Source organism: Crocodylus siamensis, chromosome 4 (assembly GCF_052110815.1).
Source record: "Crocodylus siamensis isolate JL-2025a chromosome 4, ASM5211081v1, whole genome shotgun sequence".
Taxonomy (NCBI): Eukaryota; Metazoa; Chordata; order Crocodylia; family Crocodylidae; genus Crocodylus; species Crocodylus siamensis.
The window spans coordinates 138,697,890-138,725,453 of record NC_143398.1 but is presented as its reverse complement, the minus strand read 5'-3'; the positions used below and the strand labels follow the sequence as shown (position 1 = coordinate 138,725,453).

Here is a 27,564-nt window from a genome sequence, read left to right as displayed (position 1 = left end):
GTTAATGACTGTGATTTGCAGTCATACAGATCTGATTCTGTAGCGAACAAAGTCAAATTCCTGTTGCAGGTTAATTCACTAGAATGCCAACACTATCTCATTCACCATTTTGGTTTCATATCAAAGGCTCCCTGCAGAAGGGCACGCAGAGCACTAGAGCTAAACATTTTTCTCTGCTGTTGCTGTGTACAAATCCCTGATCTGCACCTCCCTATACAATTTAATCTGAGTTTCTAATTCTGTTAAGGTACTGTCAGTGACTCTCTCTGACTCATCCCTCACAGACAGGGAGACAGTATGGATCTGATTTCTCTTCTGACCTTTTATATACACTGATGTCAATTCACTAACACATTCTTTAGTTACTCCTGATTGATTAACCAAGATGTAAAAAAAAAAGAAAAAAAAAGTAAGACTCAGATTCTGTGATTTAAATGATCATTTTAGGATTTAGCCACGGGAAGTTAAAGGAATTCTTGAATGCAGGTGTCCAGTGTCATATCAAGAATAAGTCACTATTCATTTCTATAGTTGCCTTCTTATTAAAAATATTGCTGCTGGTTGTGAAGAATCTGTAATCACAACAAGAATGTTGGTAAAGGGAAAGGATGTTTTCCACATGCTTTCTGCTTTGGTTACCTGGGCTATTCTATATTAAAATGTGCATTAAAAAGGTCTACAAATGTATCTACCCAGTTATAACTTAAAATACAGTTGTAACAGAGTACAGTGTTAAGTAGTTAAAACATACCATGTATGGAAACTGGACCAGTCACTGTTTATGCTGAACATTACTTAATTGGCGGCAAAAAAACAGAATTTTTCTGAAGAACCGTTTCACTGTCGTGTTCTGCCTGGTCTATCTTGACAGTTTTTTCTGCTGTGTTTTCTGCTTCTTTTTCTGGAATAGTTTGTTCATTTGTGTTCTGCTCTTGGTTTTCTATTGTGTCTGAGGGAGATAGGATGGGAGTTAGTCTTGCATTTGCAGAAGCAGACTTTTCTGTCAGTTAATAGTTCACTTTGTCAAGAGGGTCATGAAAGTTGTTTTCTTCTGGGAAAATTACAGTAAAATTATAGTATGATACTGCAGTTAAATATGTAAGTTCTGTAAGTTCTGTAAACCGTCAATGGATCAATCAGTTATTTCTCCAGGATTTCAGAAGAACCATCAACCCAAAAGCAGTTTTTATGCACTTAAAATGGAAATGCATTGTGACAGGATTGGTGTCTGAGATAAAGGCTATTTTTAACTGAACCTATGAAACCTTTTATTTACTCTGCTGGCTACAAATAAACCTTAGGACCTTTTATTTCTACAGAAGCAAGAGGTACAAGTGGGTGTGGGTTTGGCCAACCATAGAGATCGGTTTATTTTACTTCAGCCACTAGTTTTACCAGAGCCATTGTCTGAACATTAAAGAACAGAGAAATTATGATGACCATGATGAATATTATTGAGTATATACAGAAGTTAAAATATTAAGAAAACTGTACCTTCTTGTCCAGTTAGTGCATATTTATGTACATTTTCTTTTTTCTTCTCTGGGGTTAGAAAGGAGCTGTCACTTACTCCCCTTGTAGTCTGGGGCTTTGGTCTGGGTTTCTGTGTTTTTGGTTCCTGGATCCACTCATGCTGCATTGCTTCATCTGGAGTCATGCGTTGTGCAGGTTCCCACCTTACATATTGATGTCAAAGAATTAGGTAACAGTAATCATTATTCTTTTTATAATGTATGAAAATCCTGCCATGAGGGCACTTTTCACAGTCAAAACAAGAGGAAATCTGTGCGATTGTAGCCACACTGCCATTTATTTCACTCTTTTGCTTCCTTTCAACTTGCCTGAGTTACTGTGCGGTGACAGAGGGCCCATTTTTTCCACAAATATGCACATGAAACTTCTGGTATTAACCAGGAGGTTTACTGTCTATTTGTATCTGAGACGCTTAAAATCTTAAGAATGTTGATCTTCATTTTCAGAAGTGGTGCTGACAATCAGACAGACACCTCTGGCCACTGGTGCCACTGAAGCAGCCACCTGGAGACCTGTTCGGTTTCTCCAGCTTTCAGCAGCTCCTTATCATGTCCCTGCTGCAGTGCCTCCTCTAGGCAGCAGGTGGGAAGCTGCAGCTGGGTGGGAACATGGAGCTGGGGCTGGCAGGAGTAGGGAGCCTGGGGCCTGCATCCAGTGGGGTGGCAGGAGTGTGGAGCTGAGGTGATCAGGGTGTGGGTGTGTGGGGTTTGTGGGGTAAGGAACATGGGGACCCCCCACGTACATGCCCCCATGGCACACAGCCCCCACTGCTGGTGACAGAAGCAGGCGGCAGGCCCTTGGGATGGTCACAGCTCGTGCAGGTGCAGCCACCTGGTGGCATGGAGCTCCCTGTGGCTCATGTGCAGCTCCCAGGGCTTGCACACCACCAGGGGGAAACCTCACTTTGCCACGCTCCCTGCCATCACATGCAGCTTCTGGGACTCCACTGGAAGTGGTGGGGAGACCTGGACCTTCCTCCCAGCAGAGCCCCAGGACCATAAGCACCCCAAAGGCTCATTGCTTGCTGCCTCTACCACCAGTGGCAGGGATTGTGCGCCATTCCACTTCAACATTATTCTTTTAATAATTGATTTGTTCTGAAAACCAGAAACAAACAATTATTTACAGCGCACAGAAATATTAACAAGAGCTGTTTCTTGTGAAAAGGAGAAAGATTTTTTTCTTTAAACACATTACACTCCAAAACAATGCAGCTGCGAAGACAGCTGCAGGAAAAGCAGCCTTTAAGCAGTCTAGTAAAAAGCTGGTGAGCACTGATCAGATACTAAGTTTATACAGAGCTTAGTGAAAATGCTGTGGGATTTGATTCTTTTGTCATTTACATAAATATAAAGCAGGAGTAATTCCACAGTGCCCAGTTTACACCTATGAGGGAGCACAATCTGGTTAATTCTCTACAGCGCCTTTACAAACTTCTATCTATACTCAAAGTTGTTATTTTGACAGGTGAGTAAAATACTACTATTTTACATATCAACAGGTGAATGCATTTTGTGCTCAGCTCATAAAGTTTCAGAATACTTTGTTTTTAAAGAAGAACCATGATTTGTACATTGCAGTGCTTTCTCTATTGGCTTTTTCCATACCACAGCACGGAAACCATAGGACAGAAGGGCACATCAGTGTTCAGTACAATGCCTATTGAAGTAAATAGAAAGGCTGTCATGCGCTGTCCTGAGAGGGTTTTTTAAAAGAAACTGAAACTCTGATCTTGGGTGGTGCACAGGGTGATTTCCTGTTGCCACACCCAAGAAGTTACCTACATGAAATTTCTTTTCTAACAGGTAGACAAGATTAATCACTAGGTCTTTATCAGATGAATAAGGATGTCTTTCATGGCTCAGCTGATGGAATGGGAAACAAAAGATAGGATTTTTATTCTTGGATCCTCACAGACTTCCTGTGTGGGGTTAATTTGCTCTCACCTTGCCATCACTCCTACCATTGCTGCTGCTGCTGGGGTCTTTGGGCTTCCCTTCCATTATCTGATTTCTGCTTTCTACCCCTGCCCTAGGGTTCCTGTGCAGGAGGGCAGGGGTCACCTGTGCAGTGTGGCACAGCATGGTGTGGCACGGCATGGTGTAATAAGGGGGTCCTTGTGTGGAGGTGGTCACCAGTGGAGGTACCAGTGGTGCAGCAGGGGGTTTGCACAAGGTGTGACTGAAGGGGGCCTGCAGGTTCATCCCTTGTCTACTCTAAAGTTGGATGGCTCTGACTTAGATCTTTCTGTGTACTAGTTTCCCCTTGCTAAACACTAGGAATAATTATACTTTCCTGGCTAAGTTCATAAACTTTTGTAAAGAATCAAATTCCACAAGGATAATCCCATAAAAATTAGGACCCTTCTTTTTCTGTGTCCTTGTGACAAGGTATTTAGCAGAGTTTGCAGATTTCATTGGAATCTGATAGGCCGTGCCATAAGCACTTCTGCTATGGCCTTGAACTTGTGACGTGCCACTTATGCACCTTAGCACCTGTGCCACCCCAGCCCCCAATATTAGGATTAAAATACTAAAAACAAAAGGCATAAGAAAATAAAACAAAGACAAAAACAATAGTTAAACTAACTCACCTTAGGCATCTTTTCAGAAAATCCAGGAAAATGCCATCGTGAGTTTTCAACACTGTACTTAGATCCTTGGAATCTGGATATCTCTTTTTCCCCCTGCTGTTAGTGATAGTTCTAGGAAAACCCCTGGAGTCTTTAAAAATAAAATATGTTTTTTCAGTCCTGTGTTGAGTCCTGCACAGAACCCTCTGAGAAGAATGGAAGTTTTTTTTTTTTATGACACCCATCCCACTAGCACAAAGTTTTTCCTGCTGGGTGAACGTTCCTTCTTGCAGAGCCATTTCAAATTTCACAGGTTAAATACTGCAGTGTTATTGATGGAGCTGTGTTATATTCAAGTCAAATTATAATAATTTCTAGTCAGGTGCACAGCAGTTCCATTTGTTCCTGAGTGCCACTCTACCTTTCATGCTTAGAACAGTGAAAAAATTTGGTTTTTTTTAAATGGGAAAATGAATACACAGATTTCCCAGACCCCCTCCCATCATCTTTGCCTTAAGATGTCCTTAAAGAATTGAAAGCACATGACCAGGTTTTCCTATATACTTCGTATTACTTAAATATTCCTCAAAGCAGCGGTCAGGTTAAGTTAGAAGAATCTGAGTTTCCTTTAATTCAGGGCTGCCTGACTGGGGGCCTACAGGAATTAATTGCATCCTCTGGGCTTCCCCTCTCTCCTCTAGCTTCCATTTCCAGCTGCCACTGCAGGGGGTGGGCCAGGGTGGTGCCATGTAGCACAGCCCACAGTGCTGGGGGATCCCATGGCTGGGGATGATGAGGCCGGTGCACATGTGATGCAGCACGTGCCTAGCATGCTCATGCTGGTACAGCCTGTGTGGTGCACAAGTACAGCCCACGGTGCAGCCAGCTGCTTAGAAGTTGAACAGGCTGTGTTCTAACTCCCATTCTCCATATAAGCATAAAAGGCAACAGCAGACTTCACTAGCACTGTCAGCAAAACACAAGAAAATAAGACAATCATAGGTATTTACCGAAGAATGTTCGCCTTCTTGATGCAGTCTGAACAAAATCAGAAGGTGGAAGACCCAGTACCTTTAAGACAACATTAAGAGAAGGGGTAAATCACTGTTTCATGAGCCGTGGCTGGGGAGGTGCTGTTCCTGCTCCAATTTAAAAGGCATCCCCCACTGGTGCAAGTCACAGTAACATGTCTACTCAATTTACAATGCTTTCCCAGTCCCGAGGCTTACACTCAGGAGGCACATCTACATGAGACGCTATGTCTACGGTGACGTAGCACTGGTAGGCACAAACTGTGATGCTGCTGCCACTGCTCAGTAGCGATGAGCTACTGCACAGTAGCTTGTTGCTGCGCAGTAGGGTTGGAAACAACCTGCGCGGCACCAGGACTGTGCACGCAGTACTGGCAGTTACTTTTGCTAAAGCAAGTAGTAAATGACTGTGCAGTAACAACCGTGCAGTTGGGTGCACGTGTAGACACGCCCATGGACTCTCAGGAATATTATTCCTGCTGACTACAGATGCGATCAGAGGAGGGAGACACAAGCTGTCCCTGGAAAAACTGTGAATATATTAATTAGGAATTGTATGGACTTGGGCCTTGAAATGGTTTAAAAATCAGAGCTGTAGACACTGTCTAGTACTGGCAACAGCACGACTTGTTCTTATCTGTCAGCCAATCTAGATGACTAACTGCAGCACATTGGGCATGTGTACAAGTTCATTAATATGCCATAATTATTAGGGCTGTGTGAAACAGCAGTGTTCTGCTTTGACTTCTGTTTTGATGGAACAGTGTTTCGTTTCCAGTTTCATTCTGTTTTGAAAGCACTGTTCCATTTAGTTTCATTGAAATGTTTTTTTGCTGTTTTGATGCTGTTTCGATGTTTCACCCATAGGCTATAATGGGAAAGCATGAAACACCCTATAACTTCCCCTCTCCAGGCTCAGTTCCACAGGGCTGCAGGTCGTTGGGAGCTCAGCCTGGTGACAGGAGGCACTTCCCTCCACTGGGCTCAGCTCCCCAGCACTGCAAGCCTCTGAGAGCTGAGCCCAGTAGCGAGAGGTGCTACCCCGCATTGGGCCCAGTTCCCCAGCACTGGGGGCTGGAGCAGAGGCAGATTGGGGGAAGAGGCTGGCTGTGGCCCTGGCCTTTGCCTCCCGGCCAGGTTTGCAGGGCCAGGACCGAGGCCCCCTTGCCTGCGCTCCAATCGCCTGGGGCTGGACAGCAGCAGGACACCTCAGTGCCGTGGGTTCTGGCCCATTGCAGGGGCTTGACATGGGCTCCTGGGCCGGGCAAGACCAATGGGTGGCCACAGAGGCTGCAGTTCACCCGTGAGCCCTGCCGGCTGGCCACCAGCCTGGTCCCTGCTTTGCCCAAACTTCCCAGCCCTCCACTGGGGGGAGACACCTTCACCCTGGAGCTGGAGGAGATGGTCCCAGAGCAGGGTGAGAGAAGGCAGAGGAGCGGCCCCCGATCTGCCAGTGGAGAGGAGCATAGACTGTTGAGGGTTGCGTGCTCCCCCCGCCCCTGCTGGGAGCTGAACCCAGTGGCAGGAGGTGCTTTCCCACACTGGTCTCAGCTCCCAGCAGCTCGCAGTGCTGGGGAACTGAGCCCAGTAGGGGGAAGTGCCTATCACCACTGGGCTCAGCTCTGAGCAACTGGCAGCACTGGAGAAGTGAGCCCATGGGGGGAAGCGGAGCAGAGCACCGGGCTCAGCTCCCAGCGACTTGCAGCCCTGTGCAACACTATTCACCATGGCGAACCGTTCTAGCACCCAAAGAGGAGCAGTGACTTCCCAAATCATCCTGTCTGCTTCAAGAGGTCCCCTAGATGTGCTAAGTGCTTCTCTCACAGCCAGCCCACCTCCAAAAATCTCCCAGAGTCACTTCATATTTCTTTTTGTTGTTGAGAGTGTGGTTTAGCAAATGAAGAGCTAACATTTGATTCTGAAGCTCATTTCAATGAGCTCCTGGGGCAGGAATTCTTCAAAGAAGCCATGAAAATACAAATTCAGTTCAGTGTTTTATATATACATGCATACACACAAAAGAAATTTTGGCAGCTACCTCCATGATACAGGCCAGTTGCTCAACTTCATTCTCTCCAGGAAAAAGGGGATAGCCAGTATAAAGTTCAGCCATGATGCAACCCAGACTCCACATGTCAATAGCCATGGCATAGGGATGACCAAGAATTACTTCAGGTGAACGATAAAATCTGCTCTGAACATATGTGTACACTACATTTAAAAAGAAAGTTGGATATAGGGGTTATCAAGGGAATGTATTTATATCACAAAATTGCAGAAGTTAGAAAAGAGGAATGCACATGAGGTTCCTGAATCCCTCTTTCAACTGCCAGAAGAGAATTACTGTCTACAGCACGTTCCTAACACTTTGCCCAGTGCCACTGTAGACTGCAGAAGTGAAATGCTTCCTATTACAGCTTTCCCTCGCTTTATGCTATACATGCAGTCCTGGAAAATGGTGCATAACTCAAATTTGCATAAAAGGAACCCACTTTACAATGTAACGAATAGGGATATGTTCCAAGACCTTGACTATACTGACCCCAGACCCATTTCTACCACTTTTACCAGACAATTTTGGTACTCACCAACAGCAGACACTACGTACAAGCACAGGGCACTATCATAATGGGACTGGCAACTATAGAAACATGTTGCAGACAATGAGTGAGGAGCACACAGATCTACAAAGGAGACTATATTTTGGCGTGTGTCACTCCCACAATGCACCGCACAAAGTAGCTGGCTGTGGGCTTTCACCACACCAATCTCATTACAAGTGAATTTACCTTGCATATAACAAGGTTTTGGTATAAAAAGAGTCACTGCATAAGAGCGAATTTGCACATACAGAACCTACATAAAGTGAGGGAAACCTGTACTTCTTTTGGAAATTATGCCATAGTACAACAGATTTCACTGGTAGGAAAATTCTACTAATAGGCTAATTTAGCGTAAAATATCTGTTGTCCATTTCCTTACTTGCATTTGTATCACTCTTTCAAGACTGAACAATTTTTCTCCTGTCTTTGGTAAGACTTCTTATGGCCACACCCTTGCAGTGGGATCTGCTAACACTGAGCCATCCCCTCCACAGAGATTCACTGGGTGAAATTTTATTCCCAACTGATATCAATGCCAATACTCCCACTGATGTCAGTGAGGTCAGGATTTCATCACTGTCCTAATTTGGATGCTATGATTGCACAGGAGGTGCCACCAAGTGATTTCAGTTCAGAATTGAACCATAGTGAACAAACTGACACTCTTAGTTCATATTCAACCAAACCACATACAATTGTAGTACAGTAGCCCTGTTAATTTTTCCTCCTACAATCCTGCCAGCCTGTTGATCCTTTTATTTGTTTTTTCTTGTTTTAATATCCTCTGGTTCAACACCTTTGTGGGAGAGAGGTGCTCTGAAAAAGAAGCAGTATTTTGGGTGCAGCTTTACCAGACCTCCATAAAGAGGGATTAACAAATGACTTTACACATAAACTCCCCAGCCCCCACCCCAGAGCAGGGGCTGGGAGCTTCCTGCATGGGGAGAGTTCCCTACCCAGCCTGGAACTGGCTCTGATTGCCCCTGCCTGGGACAGTCCTCAGCCAGCCCTGAGCAGTCCCCACCCTTTTGGGCAGTCCCCAGCCAGCTCTGGGCTGCATGTGCAGACTTCATTGCACAGCCTGGGGCTGGCCAGGAACTGTCCTGTTTAGGGGCAGGTCCCAGCCCCATGCCCTGATCGAGCGATTGAGGTGCAGGGCTTGGAAAGAGCTGCAGTGGAGAGGAAGATCAGCCCCCTGCTCTGATCCACCAGTGGGGCAGCTAGCAGTGAGCCCCCAGCTGGGTGAGGAATCTCTCCCCACCAGCAGATGGAACAGGGAGCTGGGACCTTCCCCTCCTCTGCAGCTCTTTCCAAGTCCTCTGCCTCCAATTGGGGAGCCAAGGCCAGGAGCTCCCTGCTGCTGGGGCTGGGGCAGGGGCAGTGGTGGAGCCCACCCTGGCAGCAGGCAGCTCCCAGGGGCACAGAGAAATCTCTCAGCCCCTGCCAGGAGACCACTGTCTCCTGGCTCCATGCACCCTGCCAGCCCCTGAGCTGGCACCCAGGGGGAGCCTAGAGCTCTCCCTAGCTGCTGCAGAGGGGTGAGTGCAGGGCCAGAGAGGGCGGGAACAGACTGCTGCCAGGAGCAGCAAATCTGCTCCTGCATCCACACTCATGTAGACACCTGCCCAGGATAGGTTTACTCTAGAGTAACTTAGTCTAGAGTAAACCCACTGCACAGCATTTGCATGTGTAGACATGCCTAGCATGTCTATTAATGTTATGAATAATTTGTTATTAGTTCATTCATATAGCACATTTTTATGGTTTAATTCCTTTTATAGGTTTTGTTTTAATTTTTTAATATTCTGTTAAAACTTGAAAAATAGTAAAAGAAATACTTAACATGGAAGGATAATCTCCATTCCTTCTAGCTAAGTTGACCATGTTGGACCTAAAGTATGTAAACTCTGTTTTAACTGTTCTATAAGAAGGGAAGCTAGGGGTCTGAACCTCCAATGTCTACTCAAGTGAGTAAATTTTGTTGAAGTCAGCTGGAGTATTCACATAGACTCATTATACTGGAGTTTCTATATCATCGTCAGTGGAAAAGGAAGTACATCAGGCTCAGCACAGAGATGGAAGATGCCCTGGGGTGCCTGCTTATCTCTCTGCTACCATTACTGCTAATCCAATCTGAGTGAATCGTCGAATCAAAGACAAACTAAAACCTTGGAAATTATTCTTTTTGATCAGCTCATATAAATTTATCCTGCAGAAAGCAACAGGGGAAAAAAAAGAGATCAGGGCACTGAATGTTTAAGATATGAAAAGTTTATAGTCTATTAAAAAAGCTTCTTATATTTTTCCTATACAAGGGAAGGAAGTCAGCCAGAATAAAACAAAAGATGTATTCCTTTTGGGGAGCACTGTGCTTCCCCTTTTGGGGAGCAGAGTGCTTCCTCTGATGTGCCTAGCCACCTGGGCTGGGGATACAGTCATTGCTCTGGCTTACTAGTTCAGTTGATGAAGGTAATGGGCATGTGTCACGATTAGGTCAATAGAATAAACACTTTTTTTTCTCAAATTGTGTAGAAATTAAGAAATCTAATTCAGAAAATTACATCAATTTGACTTTTCTGCAAACCTCTTTGGTGTTCATAGCAGCTTGATCCAAAGTCAATAACTTTAACTGAACCTTGGCCTTTGTGGTATAGCAATATGTTCTCCTAAAGAAGAGAAATCATAGAGAAAAAAGGGTGTAATCCCCCACTAGTTTAGTAATGTACCATATGTTGAAATTATATTTACTTCTGTAATATTCACTAGAAACCCTTATCATTTTGCTTTGCCTGTTCATATGCTTCACTGACAGTAGAGGGCAGTTACGTATAGTTTTCTGAAAGAAGTCAAATGAAACAAATCAAAAAAGAGAATTAGGAAATAAATGAATATTCAGGCTTAGCCAAGTAGGACACTTGTGTCATAACAGCATGTAGGAAGCTTCTTCCCCAAGGACAAGCAGCAGGGCAACATCATTCCTCACAGTTCTAGGAACAATATCCAGCCAGCACAGGCACACTGTTTCTCCTGTGTGCATTATCTACTGATATATGAAGAAGTCTAAGTACCTGCCAGTCCGTGTTCATGCTGCACTGAGCAGCACATGCTAAACAGCCAAACATGCTGTCACTTATATGAGAGACAAAGTACACCCAAACAACATGCTCTGCTAACCTTCTCACATCCATCCAACCTGAAGGATGGCTCCTAGTGAGGATACATAGCCAGTAATGCTCTCCTCCCTTCAATACTTTCCTCCCCACTGCACCCAGTGTTGGATTTCATTTTCATTAGATAGTGTAGCCTAAAACTTTTCCTTGAATTTCGTTCTGATTGTTCACTGTTTTCCACTCATTGGGAAAGAACTGACTACATTCCCTAATTAGTTTTATACTGATGATGCTTTTAACTCTGAAGGGGCAGAGCCATTCCCAAATGAATACCAACTGGTGATCAATTAGTTTCCTGGGTAATTTCTACAACCATTAGGAAGCCACGTGCCTGAGACTGAAGGTCCATTGCTGTTGGAAGATAAGATCAGAGCTCTTGGTGCTCTGGATCCAGCTGCCCTTACTTCTATCTTGGCGGGGATGAAAACCTCCCTCCTCCATTTTGTGAAGGCATCTATGTCTCCTTGTGAAGCTTCTTTGCAGTTAGTCCTCCCTCTCACACTGCCCTGATGCTGGATCTCCCCTCTTCATGGCATGTGGATGGTGATTGCAGTAATAGCTTTTGAGGACCAGGATTACCCAACATAGGAACAGCTTTTCACTCCAGTTTGTATTAGGAATACAGGATACAGGGGATGCTTAAGAGTAACAGATGTCAATGCTAGATAATAGGCATTCTTCTTATAAAATCTAAAGTGACCACAGAATTAGGATAAAATTCTCTTCCTAGGTCAGCAGATCAGACCCACATTAATATATTGGTCTCCTGAATATGCGACTATTTGAACTTATAAGTCAAGGTGCATTGTGCAACTAAATATAGCAAAATATCACCCAGGGTAATTTTATTGGTCACAATGGAAGCAATGCAAGTAGCTCATTTTTCATTTCACTGATGGTTCTGAAGAATCAAGTCAAATCGATCTAACTTCAAAAAATTTTGGAATATTCAGCAACCCCCCTCAAAACTAGGTTAGAATCTCCCAAGTAGCATAAATAATGAAGTACTCATTCCATTGGGGACCAAATGACCCCTATAATCTGATGGTTTCTAAATATTCTTTCAAGATCATCTTCATTAATAAATAATAAAATGTGCCTCACTTGCACTGTACAAGCAACCCATAACAAAATGACCATACTTACAGGTTTGAGGTCACAGTGGATAATTTTTTCCTGGTAAAGTATTTGTAAACATTTCAGTACACACTGAGTGAATCGTCGAATCAAAGACAAACTAAAACCTTGGAAATTATTCTTTTTGATCAGCTCATATAAATTTATCCTGCAGAAAGCAACAGGGGAAAAAAAAGAGATCAGGGCACTGAATGTTTAAGATATGAAAAGTTTATAGTCCATTAAAAAATTTCTTATATTTTTCCTATACAAGGGAAGGAAGTCAGCCAGAATAAAACAAAAGATGTATTCCTTTTGGGGAGCACTGTGCTTCCCCTTTTGGGGAGCAGAGTGCTTCCTCTGATGTGCCTAGCCACCTGGGCTGGGGATACAGTCATTGCTCTGCCCTTACCCAACTTGCTTTCAGACAGATGGTGCAATGGAAATACTAGCAAGGCACTGCAATTACATTCCCTCATGAATTGCGTTCAACCACCTAGACAGGGTAACAAGACTTTGGACACATCTACACGAGACATGTTAATACACATTAGCCTAATTTAATGCACTTTATGGGCATGCGTCTACATGTGCACACCCTTAATGCACATTAAAATGGCAAAAATAGGCAAAACATGCCTAAATTTGATACCTGCAAATGCAGGTATCAAATTTAGGTGTGATTAGTTAAAGCGCATTAACGCACATGTAGACACCACTCAACATCTGTTTAGTGCTGGGTCTGCCCAGCCTGCCAGAAATCACTTAATGCACATTAGCTTAATGCACATTAAATTTAGTCACACTTAAATGCACATGTAGATGTGCTCTTTGTGTAGGGAAGCTCTTTCCACTTCCTCCTTGTCATATCCACACAAAGGATGGACAGTCTGCTCCCTAGTAAACAAAGGTAACAGGATAAGGCACTTTCATTCTGTGGGAAAAGAAATTCATGGATCAAGCAATTCATGTTAGTAATATTTAAAACAATCAGGCCCATACATTTCATGTTACAAAGACTCCAGCTCTTTCAGAAATGAATGGACATGCTAAAACGTTAGTAAATGTTTTCCTACCCATTTCCCATACTGAATTTTTGAGACCCCAGGCATTTGCCTTTACTGGACCAAGAGGCCTCTGCTTATACCACATTAGTCAACATGTGCAGTGCAGCACACCCACTTATTGTAGCCAGTGTGAGCTGGATATGACAAAGAGGTCTGAGTTAGAGATCAAACCTCCTAATAACCTGCTGACGCATCCAGATGATGAACATGCTAGAAAAAATGAGAAGAACAGCCTGAAAAATCCATCTAGGATTCAGGAAGACATTTTTTTTTGAACAAAAAAATAACAACCACTTGAACTTTCATGTGACATTCTGGTTACAAGTAATGCGATGAATAAAACTGATTTCCTTAAACTTCCTCCCATAACATCCATTTACAGAATGGGAGCTATTTGCAGAAAGAAACAACAATAGCTGCATTTTTAACTTCTGACACATGGAATCTTTAAACATAGATGAAATCATGGAATACTCGCATTCAAAAAAAACCCCACAAACTCACATTCCTGGTACATGTTACTACAATTGTTGGCCAACAGGCACAACTGTAAAGGTCATGTTCATTCACTGTACAGATTTATCAGTTCCTGTATTTTTCTCCTGTTCTATCATTTGTACTTGTTACTACTGGAGGGAATCATAAGATCATGGGGTTTTTTCAGCTCAGTGTCCTATGGGAGTTTGTCATGGTTTGTTTTCTTCTGCTAAAAATTGCTAGGCTGTACAGCAATTTTATATAGCACTAGACTTAGTGTTAGGATAAACCTACTTCATTCAGGTTTTTCACATGCAACAAAAGAGGGCAGATCAGCATAACAAACTCTGAAGTTCAGCAATCCTGCACCCTATTTTTTATCCTTTTTTTCCTACCTCCTTAACTCTATGTAGTAAAAACATGCATATGCACAACATAAGAATTTAGGACCAGATTGTCTGAGGTATAATGAGAGTCTCCATGGTGTCCATGGAAAGGAAAGTTTAAAAGGACCTTTTCCAGTCTAGCATCAAAAGCTAAGGTCAATCACAGGCTCTATGTTCAGAAATGGTCCTTTAATGGTCCTACACAGGGAGGCAAAGCACCCATAAAGCAGATGGAGAAAAGCCAGGTCTTACTTCCTCACAGCCATACCCACTGTGTACTGCAGCACTTACACTCAGTCCCCCTGCACTCTGGAAATCTAGGGCAGGGGTTCTCAACCCCTTTACACTTAAGGCACCTCTCATCAGACTCAAGACACTGCTTGGAAAACGCCAGCTCTTGTGCTTCATTCATTTCTTGAGTGCAGAAAAATAATAGAGCAATTCATCTGTAACAAAGAACTCAGAAAGATTACTACATGTATCACGTACAGATGTCTCCATGTCCAATACTGAGCAGCCCCTCCCGCCCAGCACCCTTAAAACTATCTAGAGCAGTGATTTGCAAGCAGGGTGCTATACAATTCTGTTGAAACAACAAAAACAGGCCACATTTTCCAAAACCTAAAATGTGAATTAAGGCATCCACTTCTGAAAAAAAAAAATCTCAGTCCAAAGATTCAGACATTCATTCAGCTGTGAGCTGGCAGACCGCTCTAGTGTTGATATGCCAGCAATTTCAGAAAGAATGCCCCATCTCTGCAGAATTCCTAAGCCAATGATTCCAACCAGGGTGATGTGAAATCCTTTTAAGGGTGCCACAAAATATTAGCACAGTTAGATGTGCAAACACCTACATGTGATTCACAAGATAAACTTAGAGATTTTAAACAGGAATCCATAACATCAAAAATAGTCTGACTTGTTGTGGTCTTTCTAAGTTCTTTGCAACAGAAGAATTGCTCTATTATTTTTCTATAGCCAAAAAACAAGTGAAAGCTAAGAGCTGGTATTTTCCAGGGGGTGTCTTTAGCCTAATGATGTTGAGAAGCACTGATTTAGGGAAAAGATGAGGTTGGAACAAGCACTATCCCTCTTTGACTCCCCCAAGTGATGGTGCTGATAAAATTACCCTACTTAGGAATATGGCTGAAAGCTACAATCTGGCCCTATAAGGAAGTGAGCTATTGGTGTTCTTTACAGGCCATTTTTCTCTACTTTTGTCATCATCTTTTTTCCAGGACTCTGATTTCCTGAATAACAAAGTATGCATAAATTACAACAAATACCTGAATTCAACAATTACAAAGTAGAATAAAAAAACCCCAAACAAACCAGAAAATCCTGCAAGGCAAGAAAATAAGTAACAAGGTATTTTCATAACACATAGGGATCTGCAAACCTGTATCATTTGTCCCAGACTGTATGTAAGGGAAAACAGTCCTTACCCCAGCAGTTCAAAGGAAATGCAGAAGTGATTGCGAAAGTAAAAATATTCCTTCATATGCACTATGTTGTGAGTATTGTCTTTGTCCTTCTTAAGGAGAGCCTCAAGAATCTGTACTTCCACCATAGCCTGACTGTGAAATCTAAAGGCATAAGTGAATAGGACAAGGTTAAATGGGACAGTGGAAACCCAATGAATAAAAGCTAATTTTATCACAGTGCAAAAACAATGCTACAATTGATATAATCTTGATGCAAACATAAAATAGATAAAGGGGCCCATTATGAATCAAGCTACCTCGAATAATCACACAAGGAGTCTTGAGATGCAACAGTTATTTCTAACCTAAATACGTGAAATGCCCTTCAGTGACTTTTGTCAAATATTGACCTCATAATGGTTACGATGCTCTAGAATCATTATGTGGAACCTGGTTGACAAAATAATGTAATGTGAAAATGCATCAAATGAAACTTGCCTGAGCATCTAGAGGCAAATCCTGTCCCTACTGAAATTAACAGGTATCTTTCCCTTTACCTCAGTTGGTCCTGGATTTCAGTCCTAGAGTAGCAAAGTTTTCATTTTTAATAATATCTTTGCACTCAGGTCAATGCGGTAAAAAATGTAACGTACAACTAAAGGACCTGATCCCATTCCCTTAACAGTCAAAGCAACAATAGTTTACTCCAACATTGGTGGATCAAGCCTAAATAAGCTAACTTGTATTACACTGAGTGCCTGAATAATTTTATCTGTCCCTGTGTCATGTTGTACAAACTGCGTCTGTACTAAAAGAAACAGTGCTTCCTTATTACCAATTTTAAACTTGCCATCTTTTGACTGGGTGCTCCTTTGTCCTTGAGAAGGAATAAACAGAGGCATCAACCTGGCTTTTTGCTTGCCATTCATTATTTTATACTGCTTCTCCTTCTTCTTCTTATCAAACCAGCTAGTTTTAATATTTTTTCTCTCCCACAAAGAATCTTACTATTCCAATATTTTTCACCATGTGACTTGGACTTCTGGATTTTTCTAATGTGTACAGACAGCTCTGTAACACGCCTCTTCAGGAGACATGACACAGGAAAAGAAAGTGCTGTGAGTAGGAGTGCAGCAAGTTGGAAAGTGTGGGATAGTGAAAAGGGCAGGGGATCAACAGGTTGGGAATGAGGTGCACTGTCAGGATTGGGGGAAGGGGACTTGCACCACTCCTGCCTACTTCATTCCTGAGTTTTTCAAGAGCCAGTGAACTCTACATCTTCCCAAACAAGCAGCTCACACAGCAGAGTTTTATCTGAAAAAACTGTATTCCAAAAACCTTTGGAAATGGTATAAAATGCATTTTTATAGTAGATAGTTACTTCTGAAATAACTCAGCATAAAACCTGGGCAGATTACTTCCTTGAATAAACTAGTATTAGTATAATAACCAACGCTTTATGTTTTATATACAGAGTTGAAGTTACAAGCTGCCATACCTCTTCTTGTTCCTTATTATTTTCACTGCCACTACTTCATTGGTTTTATGGTCCAAACATTTCGCTACTTGGCCAAAAGATCCTTTCCCAATGATCTCCAGCACTTCATATCGGTATGCAATATGGTCATGTAAAACCTCCAAAGGAAAGGGAAACAAAATGCAAAGTTCAGGCACCAGGCAGTAATTCAAGATTCATCTTCTAATATGATGTGTTGGTGTGTGACTGTTGGGAAGATTCCTATCTCAATTTTATGCACAGAAATAGCAGTTACCCAGCCATATAAGTGTCATTTTTTACATGTATGCACCATTTTTTAATTTTATTTGGACCTCTGAAAAAACAGAATCCTCTGTACTCCTGCCTTCTGGAAGCAAGGAAGATGAGTATATGTTTTAGCCTAGGGACTAACAACCTATGGCCTACTGAACACCCAGTCCAGCCCACTGGGTCAGGGGGCTTTGGGGTCATCTCAGCTGTGGAGGGAGGGAGCTTCAACTGTGCCACAGCTGGCTTGGGAGAGACAGTGGTGAGGAGAAGTGGTGGCAGCAGCAGCAGCAGAAGTTAGGTCTTAGCAGAAGCCTGTCTAGAAAAAGTTGTTGACTGCTGTTTTAGCCCAACAGCCTAATGGTTACAGCACTCATCCACGAAGTGGAAGGTTCAGATTCCAGACCCTACTTGCCTAAAGGATATTTGAATTTGCATCTCTTCCTTCCCTGCACAGTGCTCTAACCACCACACCACAGATTATGCATTATCATGCCTCTCTCCGGTATTCCCTATGAAGCTGGCCCTCTGGCAATCAGAAAGGGAGATATGTGAGACCAGAAGAAGAAAAAAACAAGATAGAGGGCGTGTAGCTTAGTGAGTTGAATCGGAAAGGCCCCTGGGGTCTTGCTCCTAATGGAGGACAAACTTCTCCACTGCTTTCAATTCATTTCATCCAATGAGTACCAAATGCAGTTCACTGCACCCAGAACAGAATGACAAACTGTGCTTAAGTGCCAAAAACTGCATATAGGCAGCTAGGTAGCTGTCATGTAGGGACAGAAAGTGAAATTGGATCTAGCTCTCACTGTGCAGGAAATGTGTTGGACTGACAGTTACTGAAGTCATCTGCCCATAGGATAAATATGACAAATACAGAACTGCGGGTTTCCCTGATGTATTTGTGTTTAAACAATATGTCTGGTGTCAATCGTGACAAAGAAGAAAGATGCACTGCCACTCCATAATTCTCTGCTGAGATTTCAAACAGGTTGTCAGTACCAGTGGTTTCTGATAGGGTGGCCTGAGAACATTTACCCTACACAGACCAGACGCCAAGGGCAGACAATCCCCATTACAAATATTCTCATCCAGATTCTAAATACCAGAATTTCCTTACCTTTAGGTAGGAACCATGTTCATCATCATAACAATTATTGTTCTGCGTTTCAGGCAAACCTTCAACCTTCTTAGCTTCTAGGCCAAGAAACCACAGCTCTGCATAGCTTAGAATTTCTTTCTGTTCATAGACTGTTAATTGGTTTCTGAAATATTTCAAGGCTTCTAAATAGGAGAAACAGCAACAACAATGGGGAAGATGTGAATCACCTGAGCCATACAATTCTACTGTCATTCTTAAGAAGGGCTTTTTTTAGATTGGTCTCCTTTCTCCCACCCCTACTTCCCTCCACATTGTTTTCTAGCCCCGTCTCCTTGTCCAGCAAATTCCAGTCCCCTCACTCCCTTCTCATGCTTCTGTTTGTCTGGGTACTCCAAGCCCTCCACTAACTGGTTCCTAGTCCCAATCTCTTGTGCCTGTCCTGGTCTTCCTTCCCAACCAGTTTCATTCTTGCTTCCCCACTGTAACTTGCAATCCCAGCTTTCTGTCCCTCTCAGGTAAAGCTTTCTTTGACCCCCAGTTCTCAGTCTTCTTGCCCAGTGGGTCTCATTTCCATTTTCTTTTCTCTTCTCCAGTTCCAATTTCATTACTGTCCTTTACTCCTTCCTTTTTCTCTGATCCTCTGCCATTCAAACCAGGTGGCTTCCTCCTCCAGGTATCCTACATATTAGGCAGGAGGGGTATCCCTGCTTTTAGTTCATGTAACATTTTGTACAAGCTCCCGTAGTGCCCAGATCCACCCTGGCCTGAAGCATTTAGGAGAAGCCGTCATGGAGAAAGTACTTCTGAGCTCTCAAAACCATGGGTTGAACTATGTTCACTTACTCTGTGGGGATGACACATATGCAGCCTGATCAGCACTAGAAGCTCTGAGAAAAACAGAGTGGCTGAGGTAGCAGCAGAATCTGATTCTAGCTGTTAATAACTAGCAAGTCTCTACTGAGTGAGCATGTGTTAACCGCAGTTTATCAAAGGTCAACAACTTAACCAAATTTGTACTTGAGGGCTACTTGATAGAAAGGTCATGCCACAACCCAGTACGAAGGCACTGCTCAAAAGCATTGCGGTAAGGGAGCTTTGCAAAACAGTTTGCAAAAACATTTTAACATAGGCAAAATAATGTATTTTCCCAAGCGTCATTCTCAGAAACATTTAATGTCTGAACCATTCGTACTGGAAATTCCATACTGCCCCTCCTCTATCCTTCGCCCCCACCCCAAAAACATCAGGCTATGGGTTCCTAATAGGGACATTCTGAGCCCAAATGGTTAAAGATTGGCAAAGTTATAGTCAACTGAAAATAGTATCATTTAATGAGACATGTCAGATCATGTTAATCACTGCACTACAATTTCTGCCAAAAATGGACTTTGAATAACACTTGACTATTTAAACTAGTCTATTTGCTTCCAATATGTAAAAAAAATAAAATAAAAATTAATTTAAAAAAATCCAGTAACACATCCTTGTTCCCTCTTCCCAAAAGCCTGTATAAAGCATTTCAGTGAACATTTACTGCAGTAAGTATTGTGGGCTACTCCAGTTTGTCTAGGATACATGCTTTCTGTCCATACTGTACCTGAAGCTGTCAGAGGGAGCTTGAGACTGGTATTGGAACTTTCTATTTCTGATGTATTTGACTGGACTTTGATATCATTTTCAGGCAGGCTTTCTGCAATGTTAAATCGGGAAAAATGTGGCTGGACTCGAGATCTGTTTTCCTGCCAACCAACAAAGATTTTTATTGTGATTTTTTTTATATTCCCTCATTTTCAGCTCACTCCTCTCACTACATAAAAATCCTATGTGTATCTTACTCACAAGAAAGCTCTGAAAGCTCTGGACTTTTTGAGAGATTGCAATGTTTATTTTGCACTGGAAAAGGGCAAGGTGATTTGAAGATTACAGTTTTCCCTTTATCCACAAAACAAGTATGGTATGAGCAATAGCCACGGAAATTTCCAACTGTGTTTATACCATAAACATTTACATCAAGTGAGGATGCAGCCCTTGGTCTTTCTGCTAATGGGTATGGGGTGGGGGTGGGAGGCAAGGGGCAAGATGTTCTAAAAGGGCCCTGGCCACCAGCACCTTTGTCTGCCATTTAGACCCATGAATGTTAGCCTTTCTGTGAGGAGGAGGAGGAGATGATCTTCTGTATCTTCCTAGACTGCCCTGACTGTGCCTGCTCTTTGCCACATTTAGCACCCACTTTGGCATGCTAGACTTGGACTTCTCTAAGACTATGTGTGTTTTCCCTATCCTGTCCCAAGTGGCTGAAAGGCATGTGATCTCTTAGGCCAATTCCCTGCTGAGCTAGGTCAAGATGACAACCCTGAAGAACTGCACAAACTGGCTTGCAGGGGCCAGCTCTGATAATGCCCTTCAATTTTTCCAGTTCCTGCTCTGGGTACTAGGGATGTGCAAAACGGGACTCATTTGATTTGGACTCAGATTCAGCCCGAATTGGGAACAGTGATTCAATTAGTTGATTCAGATCACTGTCCCCAATTTGGTTCAGCCAAATCTGAATCTGAAGATTTGATGTTGATTCAGAGAATTGGTGATTCAGCCATACACACAGTTTTAAATGCTTTCTCTACATACCTTGAGGTAGCAGGTGCAGCTCGTGAATGCTGTGATGGTGGGGCGGATGGAGCATCCCATGGGGGCAGTCGGGGGAGTCTGCATGCTTGGGGGCAGGGTGGGGAGTCTGCAGAAATACTTTCAGATCATCCACAGGGAGACCCTGGGTGCCCCCTCAGACCCGAGAGGCACCAATCGCCAAGCCAGGGGCAGGGGTCCCTCGTGCACTCTGCAGCAGACCTGGAAGTGGACTGAAAGTGCTTCTGGTCCACTTTTGGGTCTGCCACTAAGTGTTCTGGGGACCCCCCCATGCTCCTGTGGGATGCTCCATCCATCTCAGCATTCAGGAGCCGCCTGCTACCTTGAGGTATGTAGAAAAAATATTTAAAGCTGTGTCTATGTCTGAACCTCCAAATGTTTCTGAATCTCTCCAAATCAATTCAGAGGGTTCCGATTTGATTTGGAGAGCTTAAAGGGTCTCCTGCTTCAGTCTGGATTCGGAGATTCGGCCACCAAATCAGGCTGAATCTCCACCAAATCGAAGAAGGGACTGAAGCTTCGCACAGCCCTACTAGGCACAAGTCTCCTTTGAGTTTCGATACTTTACCTCGCAACAAAATGTGGACCAGTTCTGCTGGTCCATCAAGGGGGCACTGTGCAGATTGGAAGATAGACAGCCAGTCCTAAATATGTAACCCCAAGAAGGACACTGGGGAGGGTGTTTTAATCTCTGGTGAAATGGGTGTTTTGTTACTGGCAAGTGTTTCTTGCTTGGCCTGGAGGAGGGGAGGGGGAAATACTTTTCCTTTTTCACCTTTTAACTTTTTTATAGGAAAGGTTTACAAATTCAAAATCTAAATGGTATTTTCCATCTCTGACTTCTGCGACTGCATGATTCACCATCGGCATCTATATTGCTAAGATACAACAAACAGATTTAAAAATCAAGTACAAATAGCAAGCCCTTTGGCTTGTTTTCCATATTGCAATTTTTATGCTTCTTCTAAATTTCTAAGCATTGCAGAAGGAGGGAGGCTATCTTCGCTGCAGCTTCTTAGGAAAGGAGTCAGCAACATACAGCCTGTGGGCCAGATCCAGCTGAGCTACTAGATCTGGCCCACAGAGCTGGAGAGCTTTGCTTGTGCCACTGCTGCTGCTTTCAGTCACCACCGTGCTCCTCCCTGGCTGTGTGTGAGCTCAGCATCCAGCCAGTGGAGGGTTGTGCCGGGCTGGGGAGCTGTAAATTGCATCCACACTGCGAATTGCTCGCTCCGTGCTGCTTCTGCTTCTCTCTGCTCACTCCCACCCTCCTGCCTCCCAACTGCTCAGGGTGCAGAAACTTCTTGTTATGCTTTTGGGAAAGGGAATCACCAATTTTAGATTACAGATTTAATCTGCATCACAAAAAAGAGGAATGAAGACACCTGTGATAGGGTAAAGAGAAAGAAGAATGAGAAAAGGAGGATGTTGCTGGGTTTCCGAAGGCCAGCAGTAGAGAGAACTTCCAAAAGTTCGTGTCACTTCAGGGAAACATTACAACTTTTGAGGGCATTTCCAGATCAAGGTGCCAAACCTGAGGTGCTTGGCCTTCACTGACACGTTCCTTAAAATAGAACTATGCCAGTGAAAGTTACAAACTGAAGGAAATATATACAGTAATTTATCAGATGTGTGCACACACACACATACACACAGACAAATTGCTTGTTCACAGAGTTTTGGGTCAACACTCCAAATTTGCACCACAATACTATTTCATCTCCAGCACACATGGATCACCATTCTCCTTCATCACTAAACTTTTAATTGGAAAGGGGAGATGTGGGGTCATCTACATACCGCCTACCATGGCCTCAGCGGTCGGCACACTACAGTTTAGAAACCACTGATATTTAGAAACCAGTGATAGAAACTCACTAATTAGATTCCTTAAACATCCACAGGTCCATTAGAAACAAAGAGGTTAAAAACCCCAGAGGAATATGAGACTAGATGATGTTCTTCAACTTACATGCAGTGATGTATGTGCATTCTGTAGATTCTTGTGTGCTATCTGAGGAAGGCTCCTGTCTTGAGGATGAATTTTAGCAGCACTTGCAATCACACCACCATGCCTGGCATGGCCTTCCAGATGAGGGAGTGAACTAACACTGCTATTGAATTTCTAAAGTAAAAATAAAACAAATAACATAATAAATGACAAATGGGTTTTTTGGGGTTTTTTTAAATAAATAGTTTAGTTTGAAGGCCTGAGCTCAGTTATTTATGGTATTTTTAAAAATAATTTGTCAGAATATATTTTAAAAATATGTTCAAGAAGAAAATTATTAACAGATAAACAGGTGCTGTATAACACAAGTAGATTTCATTATGGATTTATATAAAAAGTTTCCATGAAATGATCTGGTTTCAATTCCTCAACTGTTATTTTTCAAAACATGCATCTTCTAAATTCAAAATTTCCTATATGTTATCAGCCTCAATTTTTTATTTGTTGAAAAATTTGAGAAATTAATTAGTGTTGGAGCCAAACACAATACATCTTTCTTATTATGAATAAAATGTAGGAGCTTTTTATCCACACACAACTAAAAAGTGGATGCAACCTATACTTTGAAATTTTCAGAAGAGATAGACTATTGGGGCAAGTGCTGTGGGAGGGGGGTACCTTAATTAGAGCGGCTTTCAGGAACCGCTTTTATTAAAGTGTCTATAGACTTTCATGTATTCAGTGTCCCACTGCTCAAAATGGAGGTAAGGGTGCTTTAATGAAAGCTCATTTGACAAGCTGTAGTTAAAGCTCCTCTGCCACCATTTGTGATAATTAGCATTAATTGAGTCTGTTTCAATGCACTGTAATTATAGCATGTCAGAGCAGGCATCCTGCATGTCCACAGGCACCCTTGAAGACTAGACCCTTTCATTATCTATGAAACATTTCCAGATCATACGTGTTTTCAAGTCAGTTATTTATGTGGGTAGTGGTAATCTTTGTGAAAGCTGGGAGGCAATATTATTTAGCATCCAGAAGACAATATCCTCTTTAATATCTGCAAAGAAACCTTTCAAGGTAAAAAAACTTCTTCTGTTGAATGGTACCGATGCAAAAAATAGGCTCAAATCCCGGAACAGTTGGTCTGTGTGCTCCTAGCGGCCAGACCAGAACCTCACATTCCATACTGAAATCTTCATTCCCCAATGGCAATTTTAAGCTCTTAGCAGAAGGAAGTCTGATTCTGGATTAATTCATGACAATTGAGTTTCAGTAGTATTTTAAAAAACAGACAAACAATCCAAACCAGCTGAACCTGACCCCTGTTAAATGAGTATATTTTCTCTTTTGTAGGAAATGCTATGGAAGGGTCTGAAAATTCTTAGAGTTGAGGGTCATGGAGATCTCCACGGGCATGTCTGCACGAGACATTTACTGCAGAGCTGACTAATTAGCTCCACAGTAAAATGTCACCACCTACACATGTGACCCTATTACGTCACAGTAGACTAATAAATAGCAACACAGGGTAGTCCCCTACAGTGGCATTGTTTCATGCACTGCAGCACATGTGTAGACAGTGAGAGGGATAGCTGGGGCATGTGAGTGCTTCAGCACAGGGGCTGCCTGCCAGCCAGCCTTGCAATGGAGCACCTTCGTGCCCCAGCCAGCCCTGGGCTGGCAGGCTGCTCTAGAGGCTGCTGTGGAGTAGACCTGCGTCCCCCTGCCAGCCCCAGTCTGCTCTGACTGGGCTCCATGTGCAGTGCACAAATAAACTCCAGTGCAATAGACTCGAGTTTATTCATGCGCATTATTTGCATATGTAGATATACCCCATGAGAACATCCTGTAGGAGGGAAGTCTGTTTATCCCCCAATGAACAGAGGATATAGCTCCAAAATACTGATGAACAGGTTTCTTACACTTTGGCTGGATTGCCTGGAAAACAAGCATTAGGATATTCTTTAAAATTAACTGAAGTTTCCTGTACCTGACGGAAGACTTTGTTAGATCCCAGACGATTGCTCTCCTGTGTTGGCAGCCGGGACTGAGAAAATGCATCTACTTGGGAAGACTGAAAAGATGATGGGACATTTTATTTCATAAAGACGATTCTAAAAAAATGACACTGCAATATTTTCAATTTTGCTGGCTCCATTAACACTACCCTGAGTGCAGCTACCTAATCTATCATGAAAATGTAATGTAAAAATACAATGTAATATTCTATTTACTCCATTAGATTGGTTTAGAAAAATGGCACAGATGATCATTTTAGCAGTAATTGTGCTTAGGTAAAACAAGTGGGCAGGCTGCGGAGTGGCTAATAGCTTTTTTATTCTGCTGGGATTTTACCTGTGTTTTTATAAAAAAGAACAATCACTTCCATGGTAAATACGACTATGATTGTAAACTTCTATTTGATACCACATTTTGGTTATATTCCCACTATGGACTGGATGTGTCCTTGGAAGAAGATAAATTAGTCCCCTGCAGAGCTTCAGGCTGTTGCTGTTATGCTGCTTCTGGCAACCTGCTATCACCATTTTGTAAGAAAATGGGAATGCAAGAAGCAAAATCACATTAATATGATCACAATTCAACATCTCTGAGTTTCATTTGCAGGCAGTTTGTCTAATATTCTACTTTTTTCATCCAGGGCAAAACAATGTTACTGTCAGAATTGATTCACCTAGCTCAGTGGTAGATGCTCTTGCAACATAATTGAGCTCCTAACTTTTTTGAGCAACTTATCCTGTTTATGAGACTACCTGCACCTGTACCAGCCAGTGCCCATGGCCTTTCATGCAACTGCCTCCATTCTGTCCAGCTGGACAGTGGGATATGCCTACAAACTCAAAGATGGGAGTTGGCAGCAAACATAGCCCTATTGTGGGATAGAGTGGGCACAATGAAAAGAGGTGGACAGTGATGTGCCAGCATCCTGTACACACGTTCATAAAGATTTCAATCATGTCATTTAAAAATAATGTTGTACCGGCAATAAGGCAGAGGTACCCTGCATCACAGAGAACATGCCACTAGGAGGTCAAATGTCTCCCCAGAACACACAGGGGACAGCTACATGTGCATTTTATTGTGACTGTGTACAGACTAATTAGCTCTGCAATAAAGTATCACTGTTTACACCTGCAGCACTATTAGGTCAGAGTAAACGAATTAACTCCACTGTAGAATAGTACTGCTCGACACAAGTACTATCCAATGGTGGAGTATTTAGTGTGCTGCAATGCATGTCTAGAAGGTGACCTGCCAGCTAACCCGCACTATAACACCCTTGTGCCCCAGCGAGCTCCTCCGCAGCACGCTGAGCCAGGGTGGAGCAGCTGTGGGCTGGCAGTCTGACCCCCAGACCCACTGCCAGCTGGGGCTATGCTCAACTTTCTGTGGTCCCAGGTGCATGTGTACACACTGAGCCCAGGAGCAATAAACTTGGCCATGAACTGCACCAGAGTTTATTTAACTGTGTCAACTGTATGTAGATGTGCCCACAGAGACAGCATGTCTGCCACCGTACTGCAGTACAGCTTATTTTCCCCTGAGCTGTTGCTATAAGGGGAAGATGAAGCCAAATAATTTTTCTTATACTGTCTCTTTTCTCCACTCCCTCACTTTTTAAACATTTTATTGTTCCTTTCCCTTTATTGTATATAATGGTAGGTTGATCCCATGTGATGGAAATGGGTCAGATCTTCTAAATATATATATATTAGGAGACTGAACTTCCAGTACTTATTTGTGCTCAGCAGTGCAGGGGCTTTTTGCACTATTTTTAAATTGCATGACCAGTGAATAGCTCTTACCTTTCTTAATGCTCCGCACTAAATACTTTACTGTTTCAGGATGTCTAAACTGAATGACAATCCCCCAGAACAAAACTCAAGCAAATGCCCTTTGTGTGGCTAGGCAAGGCAAAATTGCTCTGTGGATCAGACTTGACCCACAGGCCATATTTTGCCCAGCCCTGCTGTAGAGCCTCTATGGCTTTGGCTTGGCTTTTTCTGACCCTGATCTTGGATTTCCCTTGAAACTTAGCACTGGTTTTTCTGGCATCCTGACTTGGCTTAGCTTCCTTGACCCTGACCTTGGATTATGCCTTGAACTATATCTCTTGGATCTTCCCTCTCAGCTCCAGTAACCTACACCCCCACCCTGCTCACCCCCAGGACCTCGCTGCAGGCCTGGCCACCTGTCCCAGCCAAACCCTCACAACAAGGTGGCATGGAAGAGAGAAGGGTAGGGGTTAAAGAGTGAAATAGCTGAGGTAGCTATGGGCAATGAAGTCTAAAACCTAACTGTTCAATGCTACTGCAGATCATGGATGAGGAATGCAATGGACAAGGACAGTTTCTGAAGGTGTAGTTTCTTGGGTTGGCTCTCATATGGTCCATGACAGTCCTGTCAAATTTGCCAAGGTGGCACAGGAATATGGTGTGTGCCACTGAGGAAGAAAGTGACTAGCAGCTCCTGTTGCATCTCTGCTGCTTCTTAGCATCATGCTTAGGTTGCCCCGAGTGACAGGATGGCACCCATCTGCCTCATCAGTATGACTTTTTATACTGGACTGGCATGTAACTGTCCAGGAAGTGCAAGATGTCAGTTGGGTAGTATAGCTACCTGTTAGCTTTTTTGTTAATGAATGTAATGCCCTTAAATATCAGAGGCCCAATCAATACCTGTACCTCCAATGTTCGAGCCAT

The 27,564-nt window shown here is 43.0% G+C and overlaps 1 protein-coding gene across 1 annotated transcript; it reads right to left on the bottom strand.

The window, feature by feature from the left end:
• Positions 1 to 478: 478 nt before the first annotated feature.
• On the bottom strand, positions 479 to 27,564 carry DYRK4 (dual specificity tyrosine phosphorylation regulated kinase 4). The gene is made up of 14 exons (XM_090041618.1): positions 27,541 to 27,564; positions 24,834 to 24,917; positions 22,862 to 23,014; positions 19,844 to 19,985; positions 18,265 to 18,428; positions 16,878 to 17,014; positions 15,401 to 15,541; positions 12,056 to 12,194; positions 10,324 to 10,405; positions 7,175 to 7,347; positions 5,116 to 5,176; positions 4,127 to 4,256; positions 1,495 to 1,676; positions 479 to 949 (listed from the first exon to the last, which is right to left on the bottom strand). Exons 1-14 carry the CDS (start codon positions 27,562 to 27,564, stop codon positions 792 to 794), a joined length of 1,770 nt encoding a protein of 589 aa, XP_089897744.1. The 3' UTR covers positions 479 to 791.